Source organism: Typha angustifolia, chromosome 14, assembly GCF_048772165.1.
Source record: "Typha angustifolia cultivar Huaian chromosome 14, ASM4877216v1, whole genome shotgun sequence".
NCBI classification, from domain to species: Eukaryota; Viridiplantae; Streptophyta; class Magnoliopsida; order Poales; family Typhaceae; genus Typha; species Typha angustifolia.
Window position 1 is genome coordinate 11171769 of NC_133252.1, and position 19336 is coordinate 11191104.

Genomic DNA, 19336 nt, shown 5'->3' on the forward strand with positions numbered 1-19336 from the left:
CAAGCTTGACTCTCACTTATTTTCAAGCTAAAGGCTAAAGCTTGTTTTTCTTTTCTTTTTAAAAAAAAAAAACCTTTTAATCGATTGATAAACAGGCGATTCCACTGGAGGATCGATTAGTTTGACAACCCTAATTTGTAGTGCCTCATTGTCCCCCACGTATTGTAGCAAAACAAACATATTATTCAATGATATATGCATAGCGACCAACTTTGTGTACTTTTTTCCCCTATAGACTATAGTTCATGAACCAAAGTTGGGGACACAAAAGAAAAAGTTATCAACGTCAAATCAAGTCCCCCTAACATATAATAATAAATTATAGACAAAGTTCTACATAGGGAACGTGCAAATCGCCATCACTTGCTTCCCAAAAATAAATTTTGTCCGCGAGCTATATATATATATATATATATATATATATAATGTAGAGAAAGAGCATGTGACTCACCGCTTCGTCTCTATTAATTATTTTTTATGTTAAATTTTAACTATAGTTTATATTTTCAAAATTATAAATATAATTTTATAAGTCCAACCGCTGACATAAGTAATACGAATTACTAACCTTGTTATCTTCCATGTGACTAAAGAGGTTATGGGTTCAACTCTAATTCCAAATAATATTGTGAAAGAATTGTTTGGTGGTTTGATTCGATTCGGTCGATGACTCGGACAGTGCGGTTAGTTTGGAGGAACAATTCGACAGCGCAACGATTTGGAGCAAGTCTCGACGGCGTTTGGTTCGAAGCAATTGTTCGGCAACACATATGACTTAAAGCCTAGACTAGACAGTTAAAAGCTCGGTAGGACCTAAGTGCTTCTATATATAGGAAGAGTTTGACTTTTTATCTAGCTCATATCAAGTCTTTTAGGCTCACGAACGATATTAAAAAAAAAAATAGTGTCAACACTTTTTGTATTGCTTAATTGTCTTACGAATGATTTTTTTTTTTTTTTTTCTCTCCGGGTATTAATGTCTTTTATGCGAGCGGTGTTCTAATTAATGAATTTTCTTTATATAGGCTTGGAGGGATGAAAATGTAAATTTCCCAACCCTTCCATCCCCGTTAAGAAAACAAATTCCATCAAAACGAGGAAGAAGCAGCCACGGCAACAACCATGTGAGGTGGGGACCACTCAATTACATACATACACACATACATACATGCATACATTATTATGTCAATAAGAGCGAAGAGTTGTTGAATTTTATTTGGGTTAAAAAGTAAAATTGGCTGCGTTCACACGCTCTTCACGACTAACGAGAAGCTAAGCGTTATTATTTCACCTTGCATTCATGCATCATGTGACCTTGCTTGCTAATATTATTGGCTTAATTTGTAACGCAACAAAATAATAAAAAATAAAAAATAAAAAAGCCTTCCAAGATAAATGCTTTTCATTTTAACCCCAAAAATTAGGGTTAATTACGACTTTCACATACATCTCCTCGTTTTGCAAAATAGTCCCAATCTTTAACGTATATTCATCCTAGGCGATAGGCATTGTGATAAGAGTAAGCTTTCGTACGAGCACTTATATTGAACTTTGTGAAAGCACGCATGATGATAGGGAAATATATATATATATATATATATAATATATATGTAAATGTGAAGGACAAAGTCTATCTGATCTCGAATTAAAGCTTGATCTGAGTCTTTAGAAAGTATGGAAATGATGAGAAATATAAGCATGCTTGTGTAGATCGGATATCAAACTGCAATCATGAGGGCAAAAATATCGAGTCAAAAGCTTCTTTTGAGAATTAGGCAGATGTTGTAGAGAGGAAAGTTTATGATTCTACTTTTAAATTCTCCGAGTTAAGAATAACTTAATTCCCCGGCAAATGGAGCTAATTTTTGAAAATTAAGCACTCCTTTGGTGCGTTTTGATCACTAAATGATAGTAGAACAGAACTAGCTTTTAATTTTGACAATAGATTGGTTGTCCATAATTGAATTGTGTGAAAGATGCACCGAATTTTGATATATCTAATTTGAACCCCTCTAAGTGTGTGTGGGTATTTTGTTTTCAGTTCGCTAGCTAATGTGTATTTATTTTGATAATAGAAATCATTTTTTAATCTTCTGATGATCACATGATCGTGTACCTACCAACTGCCAGATCGTGATGGAGTCCCAGAGTAATCTTAGCTTTCCTATTATGTTTTGTTAGCGCCTATGTCTTATTTTCATATATGGTAGAGTTTACTGTTATAATTAAGTGGAGAGCTTATGTTAAAGAGGCGTCACTCTATCTGTTTTCTTTTATTATGTATTAGGTCGTATTTAGAGGATGAAATAAAATTTCGGAAGAAAATTAATTCTCACTCTCTAAACTATCATTTATTTTCCACAATAACTCATTAATTTTTTTTAATATATAATAACTATATGAATTATTAAAAATATCTCACTTTGATTTCTTCCGTGATAGGAATCGTTATGTACAGAAGTAAAATTTTAGAATTATTATATATAAAAAAAAGTTAGAGAGTTATTGATAGAAAATCATAATAGTTTAAGAGAGTGTAAATAAAATTATCTCTAAAATTTATGCCTACTTAGCTTTCACTCAAATATATAAAATAAAATAAAAAACCTGGGCACACAGAAGCTTCAGATATTTTTTATAGAAGGCCTCCATCTTTCTCTATCATTTAATCCAAAAATCAAGCATATCCAAGTAGATTACCGCCATGGTGAGCAGTTAATAAGCTTCACTCAGTATTTCAAGACCACCATGCTTTCTTTTCATCAACTATTCAAGCTAGCTCAAATTAGGTGCAGGAAAGTTGTTGGATCTATTACCAAAATTATTGAGCATTGATGGATCCATCCAACTTAACATCTTCCAGCTACTGTGAGAAAGAACAATAAAGCTAAGCTAGCAATCATTTTAAGGATAAAACTTTTCTGGTTGGGAAGCCACAACATAACAACCATATATGCAACTAGTTCAATCTTTGAAGCAACTACTCCCCAAGATTCAATAATGGCCCCCACAAAACCTGGAGTGAAACCCGGGAGAGTACCCTAGAAGATAAATCTTTTACTGTACTCCAACATCTATCTCCATAACTATTCGTCATTAATTAACCAAGTAGAGAAAGATGACAGCACAGGAGGAGAATGGAACACAACCCATTGCTATTATTATTATTATTATCTTTATTATCTTCATAAGATTTCCAACTTGTAGAATGACATATAAACACAATCCAACCATAGAAGAGCCTCCAACTCCTCCATTTTAGTCTTTCTAAACTTCTTTCACATCTTATATATATATATATATATATATATAAAGGGAGAGAGCCACAAGAAAAGCCTTCAATATAAAAACCCTATAAAGATCTATATAAGTAAATACTATACCTAACTTGAGCTTCAAGGGAGAAGATCTTTATAGCAAGATGAACACAAATTAAGAAGAAAGGGGGGGAAAAAAGAAGAGAAACTTAAGTTCCAGTTTCCATGTATTATATCCAGCAGCAGACTCTCCTCTGCACTGCACTCTTTTTAAACTTCTCCATCAGTTTGCTCACATAATTGAGCAGCTGTTTGGGTTCTCATCACTGAAGAAGTTAGTGTATGGCTCTCCATGGGGATGCTGAGGTGGCGGGGGCGGCATGTAGGGCGGCCGGCCGTACCCGTAAGCCATCGGCGGCGGGTACCCCGGCCCGCCGTGGCCATTCATCATCATCCTCTGCTGCTGCTGCTGCATCAAGGCAGCCATGTACTGCTGCTGGTAAGGGTTTGCGGCGGCGGCGATCATCTCCGGTGCCGTCGTCGAGCCCTGGTAATACCCTGGCGGCATCGCCCCGGCCGGGAGGCCCTGGACTGCGGCTGCTGCCGGGATATTGCCCATGTGGCCATTCATGGGCCCCATCTGGCCCATGCCATTGAGACCCATCATGGTGGGCTTGCCCATGGGATGGTCCCCTCCCGCTCCATCATTCTTCCCACCCCCCTTCTTCCCCGCATTGGATTGATTGTTATTATTTCCACCATTGCCGTTTCCACTCTGACCCCCCTTGCCATGATTCCCTCCACCATTCTGTGGCCCACCTCCATTTTTACCACCACCACCTCCACCACCTTTCTTACCTCCATTTCCATTATTGCCACCCATGGCCTTGCTCTGCACTGGGACTTCACTCCCACCGCCTCCCTTCTTCCCATCTCCACCATTGCCTTTCTTATCATTCCCACCACCACCACCACCCATGCCCTTCCCCTTGCTGGCTTGCTCATTCATAGCCTTCATCATCTTGGGGTCATCATAGAACTCATCATCAAACCCGTCATCAAAGTCATCATCCTCATCATCAAAGTCATCATACTCGTCATCATACTCGCTACCCTCGTCGCCGTCGTCCTCCGGCGGGAGGCTGAACTTGACTGTCTTCTGGTCCTTCTGGTCCTTCTGGAAGGGGAACTTGAAGTCCTTCAGCTGTGGGAGTTTCAGATCTTTGAAGCCTTTCATCTGCTGCTGTAGTTGCTGCAGCTGCAGCTGTTGCTGTGCAGTTGGCTGCTGGATAACTTTTTGGTCTTTGCCTCCACCTCCACCTCCACCTCCATTACCACCCTTTTGGCCCTTGCCATTCTCCTTGTGGCCTTTTCCATTGTCAAGATGGAGTTTTTGGAGCTGGTTGTTGAGGTTGAAGTTGGTATTACCACCACCACCCCCACCACCCCCACCACCACCTTTTGAGCCCCAGAGCTCTGCATGCTTCCCAGCCTTGTTGAGCTTCTTGATGATGGCAGCTGGGTCGACATTGCCAGAAATAGTCACCTTCCCATGCTCTGCATCTATGTTGGAGGTATACACCCCTAACAAAGAAGAAGAAAAGATTGTAAACTAAAGAAAAATGGAGTAAAAAGGATGGAATTTTTAACAAGGAGCAGAGGAAGTACCATCAATCTTGTGAAGCAGCTTCTTCACCTTCTTCTTGCATCCATCACAGTGTATGTTTACTTTAAGAACACATGTCTGCAGATTGAAAGGACAGCAACAAAACAAAACCAAAGCCAAGAAATCAAAATAAAACACAAGCATGAGTCCAAACTAAGAAAACAGGGAACTTTCTCATGTGGGTCTTGATTCTCAAGCAACATGAACACCATTCATGGAAGCAAAAGAGGCGGGGAGGGAGAAAAAGAAAGAAAGAAAGGTCGTACCTGTATCTTGAGGAACTTAATGTCTTCTTCTTTACTCATGCCTTCCAGCACCAAAGAGACCAACCTACCCCAACCTTATTGCACTCTAAAGAAGCAAGAAACTTGAAGAGATCTGGGTGACCCAAGTCTCAAATCAGAGGAAGAAGGCAACCTACAAGTACACAACCCAGAAAAGAGAGAATAAATTTGCCTTTCCTAGCCTTCCCAGCCTCAAGTGAACCACAAGCTCAGATATACAGATTATAATATATTATCTGTTCACGAGTAGAGAGAGAGAGAGAGAGAGAGAGAGAGAGTTGCAAGATAACTAAGAAGGGTAAGCTCTTGTACTTAGAAGGGTTAAGAGAAAGAGAGGCGAAGAAGGCGGAGAGCTTTTGCAAATGGCAAAGCCAGCTCTTAATAACTTCTCTCTTGCGCCCTCTATTTAGCTAACTTTCGAGTATTTTAAAAACATTTTCCTTTTAAGAACAAGTGCTTTCTAGTTTCCTCCCTCCCTACCTCCCTCCCTCCCTCTCTCTCAATCATCTCCGAGTCTCTTACCATCACTCTTAATTTACCTATGCGCCCTTCTATGAAAGTATAATTAAGACATATATAGCAGTTAATAAAGCTATCCATCACTACAGGTGTAATTTGTGATTTTGGAGGGTATATAACGTAAGAAAGTCATCGGGGTTTGTTTGGAAGGTAGTAGTAGGTACTGTGATGAAATATTTTACGTTTCGAGGTTTAATATTATTACATCAAATGGGGAGTTAAAGTGCAAAACTCCAAGGAGTTTTTGAGGAACCTGAGCAGCAGAAAGCAGAGCAGCAGAAGCAGAGCAGAGTAGAGTATTAGAGTGGTCAGGTCACCGCACGGTGAGCGAGAGCCGCAGCGCGTGAAAAATAGTAGTCACATGGCGTGGAGCCGAGCACGGTGTCCCACCGTGTCAGAGGGAATGCACTCGAATTCGGCAACCGCATTAACTCCATTATTTATTGGCCCCTCTTCCCCCCTCTCCGTCCTTTTTACCGTACTACCCTCCCATCTTTGGCTTTATTACGATTTAGCCCCCACCCCACCGTGTCTACCGACTCGACTGTAGATCTTTGGGATATTTTACGATCCACACCTTATCCTTTTCCTTATTCACAAAAAAATAATTATATTTTATTGATTGATACTATATCAAATTTAATTTTGTAATTATAGGTTAGAAAAATAAAATAATCTTATTTTCTTTAATCAAGAACTCTTTTTAAAAAATATTTGATTATAATTTTTTTTTTTTTTTGGGTGTCCTTGTGAAATCACATGAATACATGATTCTTTATTAAAGTATATAATTTAAGGAGTCATAGTCTGGAAGGTGAGAAAAAGACTATTTAGCCTTGATATTTCCGAAAATGCCTTTAGATCGGACGGTGGAAAGATGGCGATGGAGAGAGTAAAGCGGTCGCCGTCAAGGGCAAGATGGGCTATTTTGTGTTTAAGTGGGCTGGGCTTATCGTAGAGAGGGTAATTTTGGGGCCCAATAGGTCAAATTTTTAAACTTATTATGTGAATTTCTAAAAAAAAATTAAAAATTATATATATATATATATATATATATTTACATACATACTTGTGGTAGAAAAACTAGAATAAATATATTTATGGTCTTTTATGAGGTTTTATCCAATAAATAAAAGAAGCCAGCTAAGGGCTAAGGTGGGCAAATGGAGAGAGACATTGCATTAACGTCTATGCATTTCCCTCATGATGTGCGAGCCTCTTATTAATGTCATAAATGCTTGGTTTCAAGGTCTTGTAAGGTATGCCATGTTTGCATTTAAAGTGGTCTTAAAGTTTAGCTATGTAAATAAAAAATTTAATTAGGTCATTTGTAAGTAAATAAAATGGTTTTCTATATATATATATATATATATATTTTTTTTTTTTTTCATAAGATAACCAAATTCAATTATTCTTAGCACAAAGTTACGAATCGAATCGATCCGATTTTTACTGCCTGATCTATAACTACACAGAAATATTGAATTACTATAAAAAAAAAGTTATTTATCTCTGGATGCATATGTAGGTATAGTGCTTAGCTCCATTCTTGTCTACTAGAAGGCCTTCAAACTATTAAAGTTTGGCGTTTCAGTGATTCTCTTACTGTGATTAAAGCAGTGAATGATGTCGATAAAATGATGGATTAGGTTATTTTTGGCATTGTCGGAGGATGATTTACTCTTCCTTTTTTTCTTCCTTATATTAAGGTGAGCTTTACGAGCAGATGTAACAACATTGCTTTCTATAACCTTGCCTGTCTAGCTATTGGGGGCCACTCTACTAAAGACTTGTATGGTTCCTTTCAGAGATCTTTACTGGCTTCTTGTCTAATAAAATTTGTGTCTATGGACTCTTCTAAGAAAACAAAAACATAAAAAAAAGAGTCACTAATTTTTCTTTTTCTTTTTTTCCTTGGACCCCAATAATGGTGGCTTGATCCGATAAAGATAACAACATTATTAATCTCCAAAATTAATCAAAATTGTAGTGAGATTAGCCGGCAATAAACCTCATTGGATTCCCAATAAAGGAATAAGCTGGCCTTATCAAATTATTTGTTACATCTTCCGCATATTATTATTATTTATATTATTATTCTGTCTCGAAGTTGATATAAAAGCCAAAGTATTTTCTTTGATAAAAAATAAAAGCCAAAGTTATATGATGATTGAAAAGGCCATCATAATAATAATAATCAAAACCTTCGAACTGACGTACTAACTGTAATAATAATAACTTGCACGCATTCTTTATTCTAATCTACACTCATTGGGCTAACCGATCTTTTAAATGTTACACAGGCGATTCATTTATTAGGTCATTCATTCTCTAATCTCTCTCTCTCTTGCGTGATATGATTGTTTGATTACGTAATGTAATTAAACTTTGGGTTCTGCCTTAATCTATCAGATAATACTATATCTATCAACAGTGCGATAGGACTCAATCACGAGAATACAGTAGTGATCTCATTTTACACTAGTTTTAATTTGATTCTTTGTCCTTCTATTTTTTCACACTTGGATTGATTAAGTGGATAGCAATCTTTTGATTTAGGATATAAAAATTAAAGAAGAAGAAGAAGAAAAGTCCTCTAAATCTTGTTTTTGTTCATAAAGAAGCATTCAAGAATCGTTTTGGATCTGAGATTCATAAGTGGGAGCTCAACCCTAGCTGTCAGCAATTAAATCTTGGCTGCCGACTTCCTTGAGAAACGCGGTTAGGATCCGCTGCGTTCGTAACTGTGGGAATTTGATGCAATCGATACTTGACGATTCCTCATTAGTGGAGAACTCAACTTACGAGAGTGCAAATTATATGAACAACCGTATCATATATTTAACTTTATATGGGCAACTAAGCACTATTTATATAAAATAACTATACATTAAACACTCTTTATATAAAATAACTATGTATTAAATAATGATGTAACGTAAAGTTATAAACTCGCATTACGGTATAATGCAAAATTATAAACATATACTCAATATAAAATAACCATACACTAAAAGAAATAAATAGTCACTGCGAGTTAATATAGTGTTATAAGCTTGTAATGCGGTATAGAGTGCGAAATTATAAACCCGCACTGCAGTGTATTGCCAGATTATAAGCCCATATTTTTTATTTTTGCAGAATTTACTAGTTCGAGAAAATATAATCTTAATATTTAAAAGAAGATATAAATGAGAAAGAAAACATTAGTTGTAGTTGAAATGACCGATATTTAATAGAAGAGATAGTTAAGAGAGAGAAAAAAAAGCTCAACTATAACTGAAATGATATACAATTAAATATTATTTAATCTAGAGACAAAATAATAATTATAAATTATTATTAAATTATTATTTAAAAATTGTATAGAATAAAATGAGAGAGAATGATGAAACATCATAGGAGAATAAGATAAATTATAACACTAGAATAAAGATAGGAATAAACTTATTCTTATTCCATATTCAAGTGAATGGAGCCTAAAAAGTTTCAGAAGAGATGTGAAAAATGGTTCTGCATTAAAAGAAACATGTTCATTATGGAGGCGGTCAAACATCCAGATATGAAACATCTAAAGATCTTATCCTTAGCAAACACACAACTTGGTTAAGTGTTGAAACACCGAGAAATTTAGAGGAGCAAGGAGCTTCAAGAGATATACCAATGTTAACTGAATACACCAACACCGTCCACTGAATGAAGAGTTGTTGGCAAACAGTTCTACTGTTTAGTTTGCAGCAATGCATGATCACATTGACTGGAAGAACGCTGTAATGTGACCCTAGAAATGTACAGAATTGTATGCTTATTTATCTACATTCCATTTAAAAAGGAATCTCTATGGTACAACAAGGGTAATCCGTCAGACGTTAAAGAACCCCATCTTTTGCCATTTTCAAGAAGTGGACGAGCGTAATGTTTGGAGGAATCTCTCGCGAGCCAGCTCTCTTCTTTATTCTCGTTGTCTTCCATACCTTTCCATCCCTCGAAGTTGTATCAGTTGCAGAGATTAGATTGTAGAACTGTATCCAGAAAGCGCAAGAAGGTCGCTGGTGTTAATAAATTTATCTTGAAATTCCACCAGGATGCAATGGAGCAACAAGATAGAGCACAACAAAAACAGGCCATAGGTCGTGACTATCTAGAATCCGCTACCATAGATCCTTTTCCTCCACTAAGATTACAGAGAATAGTAGCTTTCATTTCAAAAGGTCATGGAGTTGTATTAGTATTTTCATCTCGTATAAGAAGCTTCACCAAAAAAGGGAAGCATGTCGCTACCTTAATGGGCCTCAGCTTGTCTAATAAAGCCAGAGGACAAATTGATCCTGATAGCATCCATAGGGCTAATAAAATTTTACCTCACATACACCATGAAGCAGCAATCTGTGAAATGGGTCCTGAACATGCAGCACAAGAACACCTCCTTCTTCAGTATCTCTAATGAAGACCCGTACACGTTCCTGAAAGTATAAGCGATTTAGCAGTATCCTGGCAAAAGCATAATGTAAGCATGGCAAAATATAATGCATGATAAACTGGAATAAGTAAATCTACAAAGTAACACTCAAGATATTCTTAACTCAGTAACACAGTATGTTCAAAGCACTAGAATCTCATTGAGTGGCATTCAGATGTGAGCTTGTTTGTATTAAAGAACATGGTAATAAGATAAGAATGTTAAAAATATATCTAATGCAGAGAAATAATGTATCAGCACGGAGAAGTATAAGGTTGATATGAAACGTTTGGCTCCGGATGTGAAGATTGTCGCAAGATGGGTGAAATTTCTAGTTTTTGGATTATAAAAGATGCAATAAAAGCATAAGAAAAATGATTTAAAGAAAATATATAATTAATTTATAATAATATATATTACATCCTGACTATCAGATTAGGACTTTGAATTTCATGGAAGCAGAGGATATCATAAAAATAATGTATTTGCCATTAAACCTATAAAGGGACTGGCAGGCTAGATATATTTAACTGTTCTTTACTACATTGCTAGGCAACTGCTGAATCTTGAATATTTCTTCTATCACTTTCTATCTACTGTACTACATGTTAATGTCAGTACATCTGATGCTTATGTCATCACATTATTATAAGTCCAAATGCTTCATTTGAACATGTAAAATTACCACCCAAAACATGGAAATACATGTGCTATTAAGGTTAACGATACAAACAATAGAAATTACATGCCAAGATCAAAAGAATAAGTTTGCTTACAGTGTGCCAAGTTGAGGTAGCATTAGGGGGGAAAGCGGGTCGGATTAACTCCGACCTGACCCACTATCTGATCCGACTCGGATCGGATTCGGATAAAAAATTTCTATCCGATTCGGATTCGGATATGGATATCGGATATCCGTTTACCCGCATATTTTTTTAAATGATTTACAGTTTTTAGTTTGCTTATTTAAATAATAAGTATTAATATTATTACTAATAATACGTTATATATTATTTATAGAGATTAATTTCTCTAATTTTATATATTTGACATACAAAAAAATTATTGTTGTAAAACTCTTAATAATTTTGTGTTAATTATATTTAAATAAAATATTATAATTATTTAAAATTTAATCAATATCCGTTTAAGATCCGATCCTTTATCCGAAAATTATTCGTATTCGTTTAGTTAGGATATGGTTTTAAATTTTGCTATTCGTCCAATATCCGTATCCGAACTAAAAATACGGATCCGGATATGGGTTGAGCACTATCCAATCCGTTTTCACCCCTAGGTAGCATTCATTCAACATGTAAACATACCAAAAATAGATTATTAAAATCTATCAATAAAAACATTATTGAAGGACCAAAGCACAGGCAAGGAAGAAAAGCATGACACAACAGATAAATACACAGTTCTGACTCCTAATAACAAATGAGATTTAATAGGTAAAAAAACATACTTCATATCCCTCAACAAGATCTGAGAGAAAACTCCGTCTTAGAGCTTCCCTTGTTCGGCAATCCACACGATGCCAGGCATTCAGTGCAACCAGCTTGTCTTTATCAGCATGGTCTTTTCTTTTTGATGAAGAGTTTTTCATGTTCTGTACGATGGTTGCCTACAGAGAAGTGAAAAATATACTTAATAACTTTAAAGAAAAATCTAGCAAATTTTTTTTTTTTTGTAAAAAATTCATGTATCCTGCGGATTCCTTCTCATGTCAATAAATAGTATTCGAGAAGTACAGACTGATATAAGTGCATCCCTGGGAATTGCCTCTTATCAACCAGCTTAAGTAAATGTGCTCCTTTAACAACTCAAAAACAACCGAATGATTTACCTTTAGGCTGTATTTAGTTCAAGAATTAGACTAGAAAAGTCAGGTTCATCCCTGATAGGCTGCCAAATGTTGCTACATTTGCTAGAAGAGGGCAACACGTTACCTTCCTTTAGAAAACCAAGACAGTGAAACTGCTCTGTCCCATTATCTCTAACTATGTCCCCCCCCCCCCCCCCCCTCCCCCCCCCCGAAAAAAAAACGGGTGGAGAAGTTATGAGTGCAGTTATCCCTGAAATTGTTATAGTTTACAATCAAGCTAATTCTTTTCTATCCCGGGACATGTGGAACAACTTGAGGGAGCGCTCCATGTATCCACTCTACTCATATTGTCCCTCTTCATTCCATGTTGCAATATATAAACTTATTAATTGATTATACAGGAAATACCTTAAAAGTAAATTGAGAACTTCAGATTACCGGAGCATGAATATCCCTAGGAAGGAAATTACATTAACTAACCTCAACATCCATGTCAATATTTCTAATTGCATCCCAGTCTCCAGCATTTGTCATGCAAAATGCCGATAATGGTGTATTCTCACCTATTAGAAGAAAACCAGTGACATATAGCATCATTGATAAAGTACAGAAAAGTATATAAAAAAGAAAGTAGTGCATAGAAGGCCATAAAATGTAAAGGGCACAGCTACAAACAGAGAGATGCTAACATGTCAACAAAATAAATGTAGTGATCTTGTCCAGTAATACGAGTTTAGAGAATGTCGTAAAATTTTAATGAGAGAACTGCGGGAAAACCAATATTTTCCTAACATAGTCTACTGCAAAGAAGACCAATTCTATCTGTTGTTAACTTCCCACTTGGGCTTCAGACAAAATAATTCAGCTTAAGTAAGTTTTGCCTATTCACTGGAAAGCATATAGAAAACAAGAAATTCCAGCAAAGGGAAGACATGAACATACATGCCATCATTCACTAAAGGGAGGTGTTTGCAGGCCGCACTATGAAAGTAACGATTCAATGATTCATATCATGACATAGTCATACCAAGTCACCAACTACAGAGAAACCAACTCTTCTTCAATATGTCAAAATGGTGTAAAGGATGAAAATAACAACAAACATGCAACCAAGTTGCCGAGTTGAAGCTTTCTTACCTAGGGTTTTCAATATGATGTTCACTAACTAGTGAATTACACTTCAAAAGTTGTTCCAAACTCCATACCTCTTTATGCACATTTATGAAAGCACATATGGCATCTGATAGATGTTGAACATTTCATAGAATCTTAGGCCCCTACATAAGATGAAATCTTAAGGACTGTTCCAGATTCAATCTCTTATGGATGGAGTCATGTATTTGTCTATAAGACAGGGTCCATTTGAAATGAGTGTAGCACTTGAACGCGGATAGCTACACCCATTTCTTACCCTATTTTATATATCTTAAATAAGTTAAAGGAAGTTGGGTGTTTAGTTGTAAACTATAATAAGAGTGTCATTAACTCATTATTACCTTTAACGTTACATAAATATATGTAAGGATATGTCATGTAAATGAACCAAAATACTCTTTGTAGTTGAAGGATGTTAGTACCAAAATATTAATATTAAATTTAATCTCTAATCAAATTGAAATTGTCTCAAAAATATGCCCTTTAATGAGCTTTCTTTGTAATGCATCCTTCTAAGGTAGCAACACTGATTTATAAGACAACAATAGTTGTTCCGTAAGTAATTCCAAGGCAACAACGATCTTATTAGATAACTATGGGTACTTAGTAAGTCATTCCAAGGCAGCAACGATAAACACGACTGCAAACAATTATCAATGCTGACTTATAAGACAACGGTGGATACATAATGAGCAACTCCAAGACAGCGACGGTCTTATAAGACAACGATGGATACTTAGCAATTCCAAGAAAATGGTAAATATGACTGCAAGCAATCATCAATGCTGACTTACAAGACAACAATAGATAGTAAGCAATTCCAAGACAATAACGGTACACAGGATCGCAATCACTCATGAGAAGTTAACAATATTGTCAATAAAAGTTTGTAAACAGTTCTTGCAAATCATATATAGTAAAAGCACCCAAAAAATGTCATTTGTAGTTGAAGGATATTAGCACAGAAATATTATTATTAAATTGAACCTCCAATAAAGTGAAATTATCTCAAAATGTACCCCCCTTTATAAGAGAGGAGTGCACCATGAGAGGGAGGAAAGAGGACATGGAAAAAAGAAGTATAAATTATTTCAGGGGTAAATTTATAATTTGAGAACTCCTTTGTCACCATTCAAACAAATTTAAACTTGTAACCATTTAATTTTTCTCTCTTCTCTTACCTATCATACTTGGGTAGAGATAAACTACCGTTTGGTTACTAAATCTAGATGGTGCCTGACTAGCTTAAAAAAAAATTCTACACTCGTTCCAAGTTCCACCTAAGAAAATAGGGTACACATCAAACATTGTTGCTTATTTTAATTAGGGTTAGACTCTCTAAGGCTTAAACATGATTTCGTGATAATTGAATGGTCATACTAACTGAACATACCAGTCTGCTTTACAACAAATTGCACAAAGGCTGTACAAACTATTCTTTTGATACTTTGATATTCTCTTGGCTTCTCTAAATTCTCAGCATTTCCACTAATAACTAATAAATGTGACTTCCAATCCGTCCTAGACTAGAAAAAAAACTCTAAAATCAAGAACAATCAAAGCCGGTAATTAATCGCATACCTGCAAAGAATAAAATATTTCAAACATCAGCAATGCTTGTAGCCAGAGAGGCCAGATCGAGCGGCTCCCACACTTTAGTTTGTCATTTTGACTAAAAGATGAAATTTGGTTATAAATGCTAGTACTTTGCTTTCCTTCTAAAACAATATTACCTCCTAGGCGAAGAAAAGAAAAAACAATTTGTACTCTAGCGCTAAGCCTATAGATTTCCCTTCTCGAACTTCTAACCCTATATTACAGTGTCACACATATAACAACATTGTATAGCAGCTTATCACTAGATTGAATAAGCATTTGCTATTCATCATTAAAAAAATAGAAAGAATAAACAGTCTTACAAGCCTGATGCTGATGCAGCCTTGCTATGTATCATCAACAAGTATGAGTGAGGCCGTTGATTCTTGAATTAACAGTATCCCTTTTAAGCACACTAGTAACTTAAATTCAAAGGGTCTCAAACTTCAATATAGAAGAGCGCAGACATAATTTATCAGAAGGAAGCAACACAAAAGGAGAAAATGTACCCCATGGAGGTGGAGCAAAAAGGCCTCTTATTTCTTCAACATTTAATCGGGGAACAAGTTCAATTAGCAAACGATCATTTAACCATCTGCGTGAGCGGCGATTGCTAACCTGTAAGATTGCAAACTGTCAACCTATAAAATAATCAAGCACAGTCAGTAAAATGACTTGAAGAACTTACATAGATTTCTTTGATGCTAGCATGTCAAAGTAAAATACTTCTTAACATCCAATAAAATCATGTTTATATTTCTCTGCTAGCATTGAGAATTGAGTATTCCAAAAAAAAGAAACTAACACAATTTTCTAAGCATTATCTTTCTTTACCAAATAATAAGAGACCAATAACAAACTTCAGCAGGTCATAAATTTGAAAGATAGTGAAACTTATGGTAATCTTGTTTACATTTTGAAGTTCTTTAATGGCCTCCAATATATATTGGTGACAGAATCAGCTTAACTAAATGGGTTCTTCTGGTTTTATTGATATGACAATCTGAGAAGCTACTTTTCTGTGAAGCGGAAAGCGATCCAGTTCTTCTGGTTATGATAGCAGTTAAATTGTCTAAATCTACTACACAACCAAAAACTCATTTGCTTGTCCCATAGTACGAAATACTACATACACTCCACATTTTAAACAGTAGGAAGTCCCTCCCATGAAAGCTATGGCTTTAATTGTCTTCTTGACATGCTAAATAGCTCTCATTCTCAATGGTCTTCTCAGGCAAACAAGTTTCTGAAGTGTTAGAGAATAATCCCCTTAAACAGTACAAGGTCAGCTATCGTTTCTCTCCATGCTTTCTTCTTCTTTCATGTTGTAATTTTTGACTCTATAATTTGAAATGTGTGACAGTGTGAAGGAATATTTAAGTCATGTTTGAATGTAGTGACGAAATTTGTATGGTTCAAAAAGGTATATTTAAGAAAGATATCCATGGACCAAAGAATATTTTTTCCTTACTCCAATTGTATCATCCCACAACTTTATTTACCACCTTAATATGTTTCAACTACTAACTAAGTATATCTGCAGTAAGAGAAAGGCAAGACAACAAAAGGAAAAGCCCATACCTTGCCTGCCAAGCTTTCAAGAATGTCAATTTTCTTCTCAATCAACTGCCCACGGGACTTCACTGCCTCACCTTTCATCCGAGAATAAACAAATAGGCATAATAAATTTTTAGAACAAACAAATAGCCATATAGGTAATGCTACATATCTAAAGATCTATTGCAGATAGCACCAAGAACATACTAACAATTTCAAGAATGGAATCATTGAAACTTAAAAAAGAAAAATTACCGTTTTGCAAGTCAAAGATGGAAGTGGAGAGGAATTCCTCCTCCCTCTTTAAGATCTCGGCCCTCGCCATCAGAGATGAAAAAGATTAGAAAAAAGGGAATAACCAACGACTAACTCTTCTACGCTTGCCGCTCACTCTTTCTCGATTTCTTCTTGCTGGCAAATGGAGAGGAAGAGACGATGAGAGGAGATCAGGAGCGGTGGTCTACGAAGAGGGAGGGGATTAATTTTATCCGGTCACATGTGCTGTTGTTATTCCAGGATAGATAGAGTAGAGGAGGATATGCTTTATTATTATTCCGCACGTTATTCCAAGATTCGAAGGAATCGCGAATAAAGCCCAACTATTCTTTTGGTTCGGCCCGTTTGGAGAAGGCTTGGGTCATCCCATTTGGGCTTATGGCTTTGTTTTCTTTCCATAATCATATAAAATATATATTTTTAAGGTTAAATTACACCTATGCCATAATGACAATGAATTATTACTCATTTTCACATAGATCTTTGGGACAGTTTGACCCCTCCAAAATCGGCCTAGAAAAACATATAATTACTATTTTATATTTAATATCTTTTTCTTTTCAGAATTATTTATATGGCAGGCAGATTTTTTTTTTTCATGAATAAGTTAAAAGAGACGAGGGATGAAAGTGGCATTTGGAAGATTTTATATAGTTGAGGGAGGTCAATTATCACAAAAATGGACAATAATTTAGAATAAGATATAATTGCCGAAAAATCCTAGAGCATTAAAATAAGTAGAATAACGACTTAAAAAAAACAGCATCTTATCGAAAATGGCATTGGGTTCAAAGGATTCTATAAACACAAAGATTGGTCTCAAAGTCCACTCTTTATTTTCATATTATTTGATTCCCAAATTTCAAATATATATTTTTGCTCATGAATCCAATTTCTACGTGAAGTCCAGCATTTATCAATTATCTCATGCTAGCTCCTCTCCTCTATCTATCTCTTCCTCCTTCTGTTTTTTCCTCTCTCTCACCTTATTCTTTTATTCTCTCCTTTTTCATCCTATCCATTTTCACTCGGCTACCACCAGCCTCACATCTCCTTTCTTATTCGGGTCGCTGTCGTCTATTTCACCCTGACTCCCTCATTGGTCGCTTGCGTTGTCACTATCAGAGCCGAGCAACATGGATTTCACCCTGATCCCTCCCTTGGCCTTCCATGTTGCTATGGATTAGGCTAGGAGTTGTGGATCTAGCCGGTCCCAGCCTCTCTCAACTCGCAATAGCTGCTGGCCCTGGTTTTGGCCCGTCCACACCTCGCTCCATGCCTTGTCGTGCCTAGCCCGTTTCAAGCTCCGTCGCATCACTTCTAGTTCCACGACGCCACCTCCATCTTCGCCACCCCATTTCCAGCTCTACTTATGGTTAAGATCTGCCATGGTTTTGCTGCATTGGGTTATTTTCTTATATAAAATAGATTGTGCCAAGTGGTTATATCAAGGATGTATTAAACACCCCAGCTGCCCTCCTTCGCTCCATATTTGTTTTTTTTATTTGCTCTAAATTTGGTGGTTTTTCTTGTTTCTCGGGATTTCTCAAATGAGATTTTTCAAGTGATTTGTCACTAAATTCTGTCATTGGCGAGCATGAATTCTTACCTTAGTTTGCTCCTTTACAGAGTGCTCAGTCTTTCAAGACTCATGCTAAGGTTTGCTTCTAGATCATTTGCTCTATCTCCTATATATTATTGTGCTTAAGTGCTTACTTAGTTACCTACTTTAATTATTGTTCAATATATAATACAATCAAATATGGGATTTGTCCTTAGGGCTCTTGTCATATTTTCCCTCTCTTTTTTTGTATCACCTTGTAATTAGTTGCCTGAAATGATTAAGATACTTATATATCTATTTGCGCTTCACTAGATATTCATTTCTGCTCCAAATTTGAGTCCGATGGGATTCAAATTTACATATATCAAACCTGACACATCTATTATATGGATAAAAAGAAATTAAGATTTATATTCCAGTTAGTCAGATACAGATTCAGTGTGAATTCAGGATTAGGTAACTTGGATTTATTTATAAACCCCTAGAGTTCGCCCATGATTGCTAATGATGTGATTTTGCCTAAGAAAGATTAGGATGGTTAATTGGTTATGCATCATCGGAAAGCATATGGCCATTCTGGCCATTCTATCCATTCTATTGCTAAGTGATGTGATACGTATGCTCTACTCTACCAATGATTACAAGATAATATGGATCATGATTGATATAAGATAAGATTATACTTGGATGGTGCTGCATTCTTGAGTATGAATAGTAAAGCTTAAAGTGGCTTTTCTCCATAGAGGTTGTTTCCTTCTCATAAGTTTTCAATTTCACATAATTAATTTTTTTTAACAAGTTGGAAAAATTAATAGCTTTAATATCATATCAACTAATCTAAAAGGCTTGAATTATTAAATAGCGAACTTTAAAAATATCACAATCACTAAAACTTATCTACCTAATAATAATAAACTGTGACGGTCTATCACTTAATTAAGGTTGCGGGTTCAATTCGAAGATGTCTTAGTACATGTTTAGTACTCTAATCACTTTTTATGATAGTACCACTACCCCACTAATTGTGTCATTAATCGGTAAAGAAGTGATTCTTAATATTATTGTGTGGATGAGTTCTTATCAACCTAGTCCCTCAACCAAGTATCAAATAATGATATCTTATGAAATTAACTATAACATTCTTTATTAGTGTTACAAACTATGTGCGTTCACTC

At 35.8% G+C, this 19336-nt stretch overlaps 2 protein-coding genes across 2 annotated transcripts; both read right to left on the bottom strand.

The window, feature by feature from the left end:
• Positions 1 to 3138: 3138 nt before the first annotated feature.
• Positions 3139 to 5680, bottom strand: LOC140776821 (uncharacterized). Its single transcript, XM_073120692.1, has 3 exons — positions 5190 to 5680; positions 4926 to 5001; positions 3139 to 4841 (listed from the first exon to the last, which is right to left on the bottom strand). The coding sequence occupies exons 1-3, from the start codon at positions 5226 to 5228 to the stop codon at positions 3550 to 3552; spliced, it is 1407 nt and encodes a 468-aa protein (XP_072976793.1). The 5' UTR covers positions 5229 to 5680; the 3' UTR covers positions 3139 to 3549.
• A 3652-nt stretch (positions 5681 to 9332) lies between these two features.
• On the bottom strand, positions 9333 to 16833 carry LOC140776414 (uncharacterized). Its single transcript, XM_073120122.1, has 7 exons — positions 16577 to 16833; positions 16346 to 16416; positions 15274 to 15382; positions 12494 to 12576; positions 11654 to 11812; positions 10088 to 10189; positions 9333 to 9748 (listed from the first exon to the last, which is right to left on the bottom strand). The coding sequence occupies exons 1-7, from the start codon at positions 16644 to 16646 to the stop codon at positions 9596 to 9598; spliced, it is 747 nt and encodes a 248-aa protein (XP_072976223.1). The 5' UTR covers positions 16647 to 16833; the 3' UTR covers positions 9333 to 9595.
• Positions 16834 to 19336: the final 2503 nt, after the last annotated feature.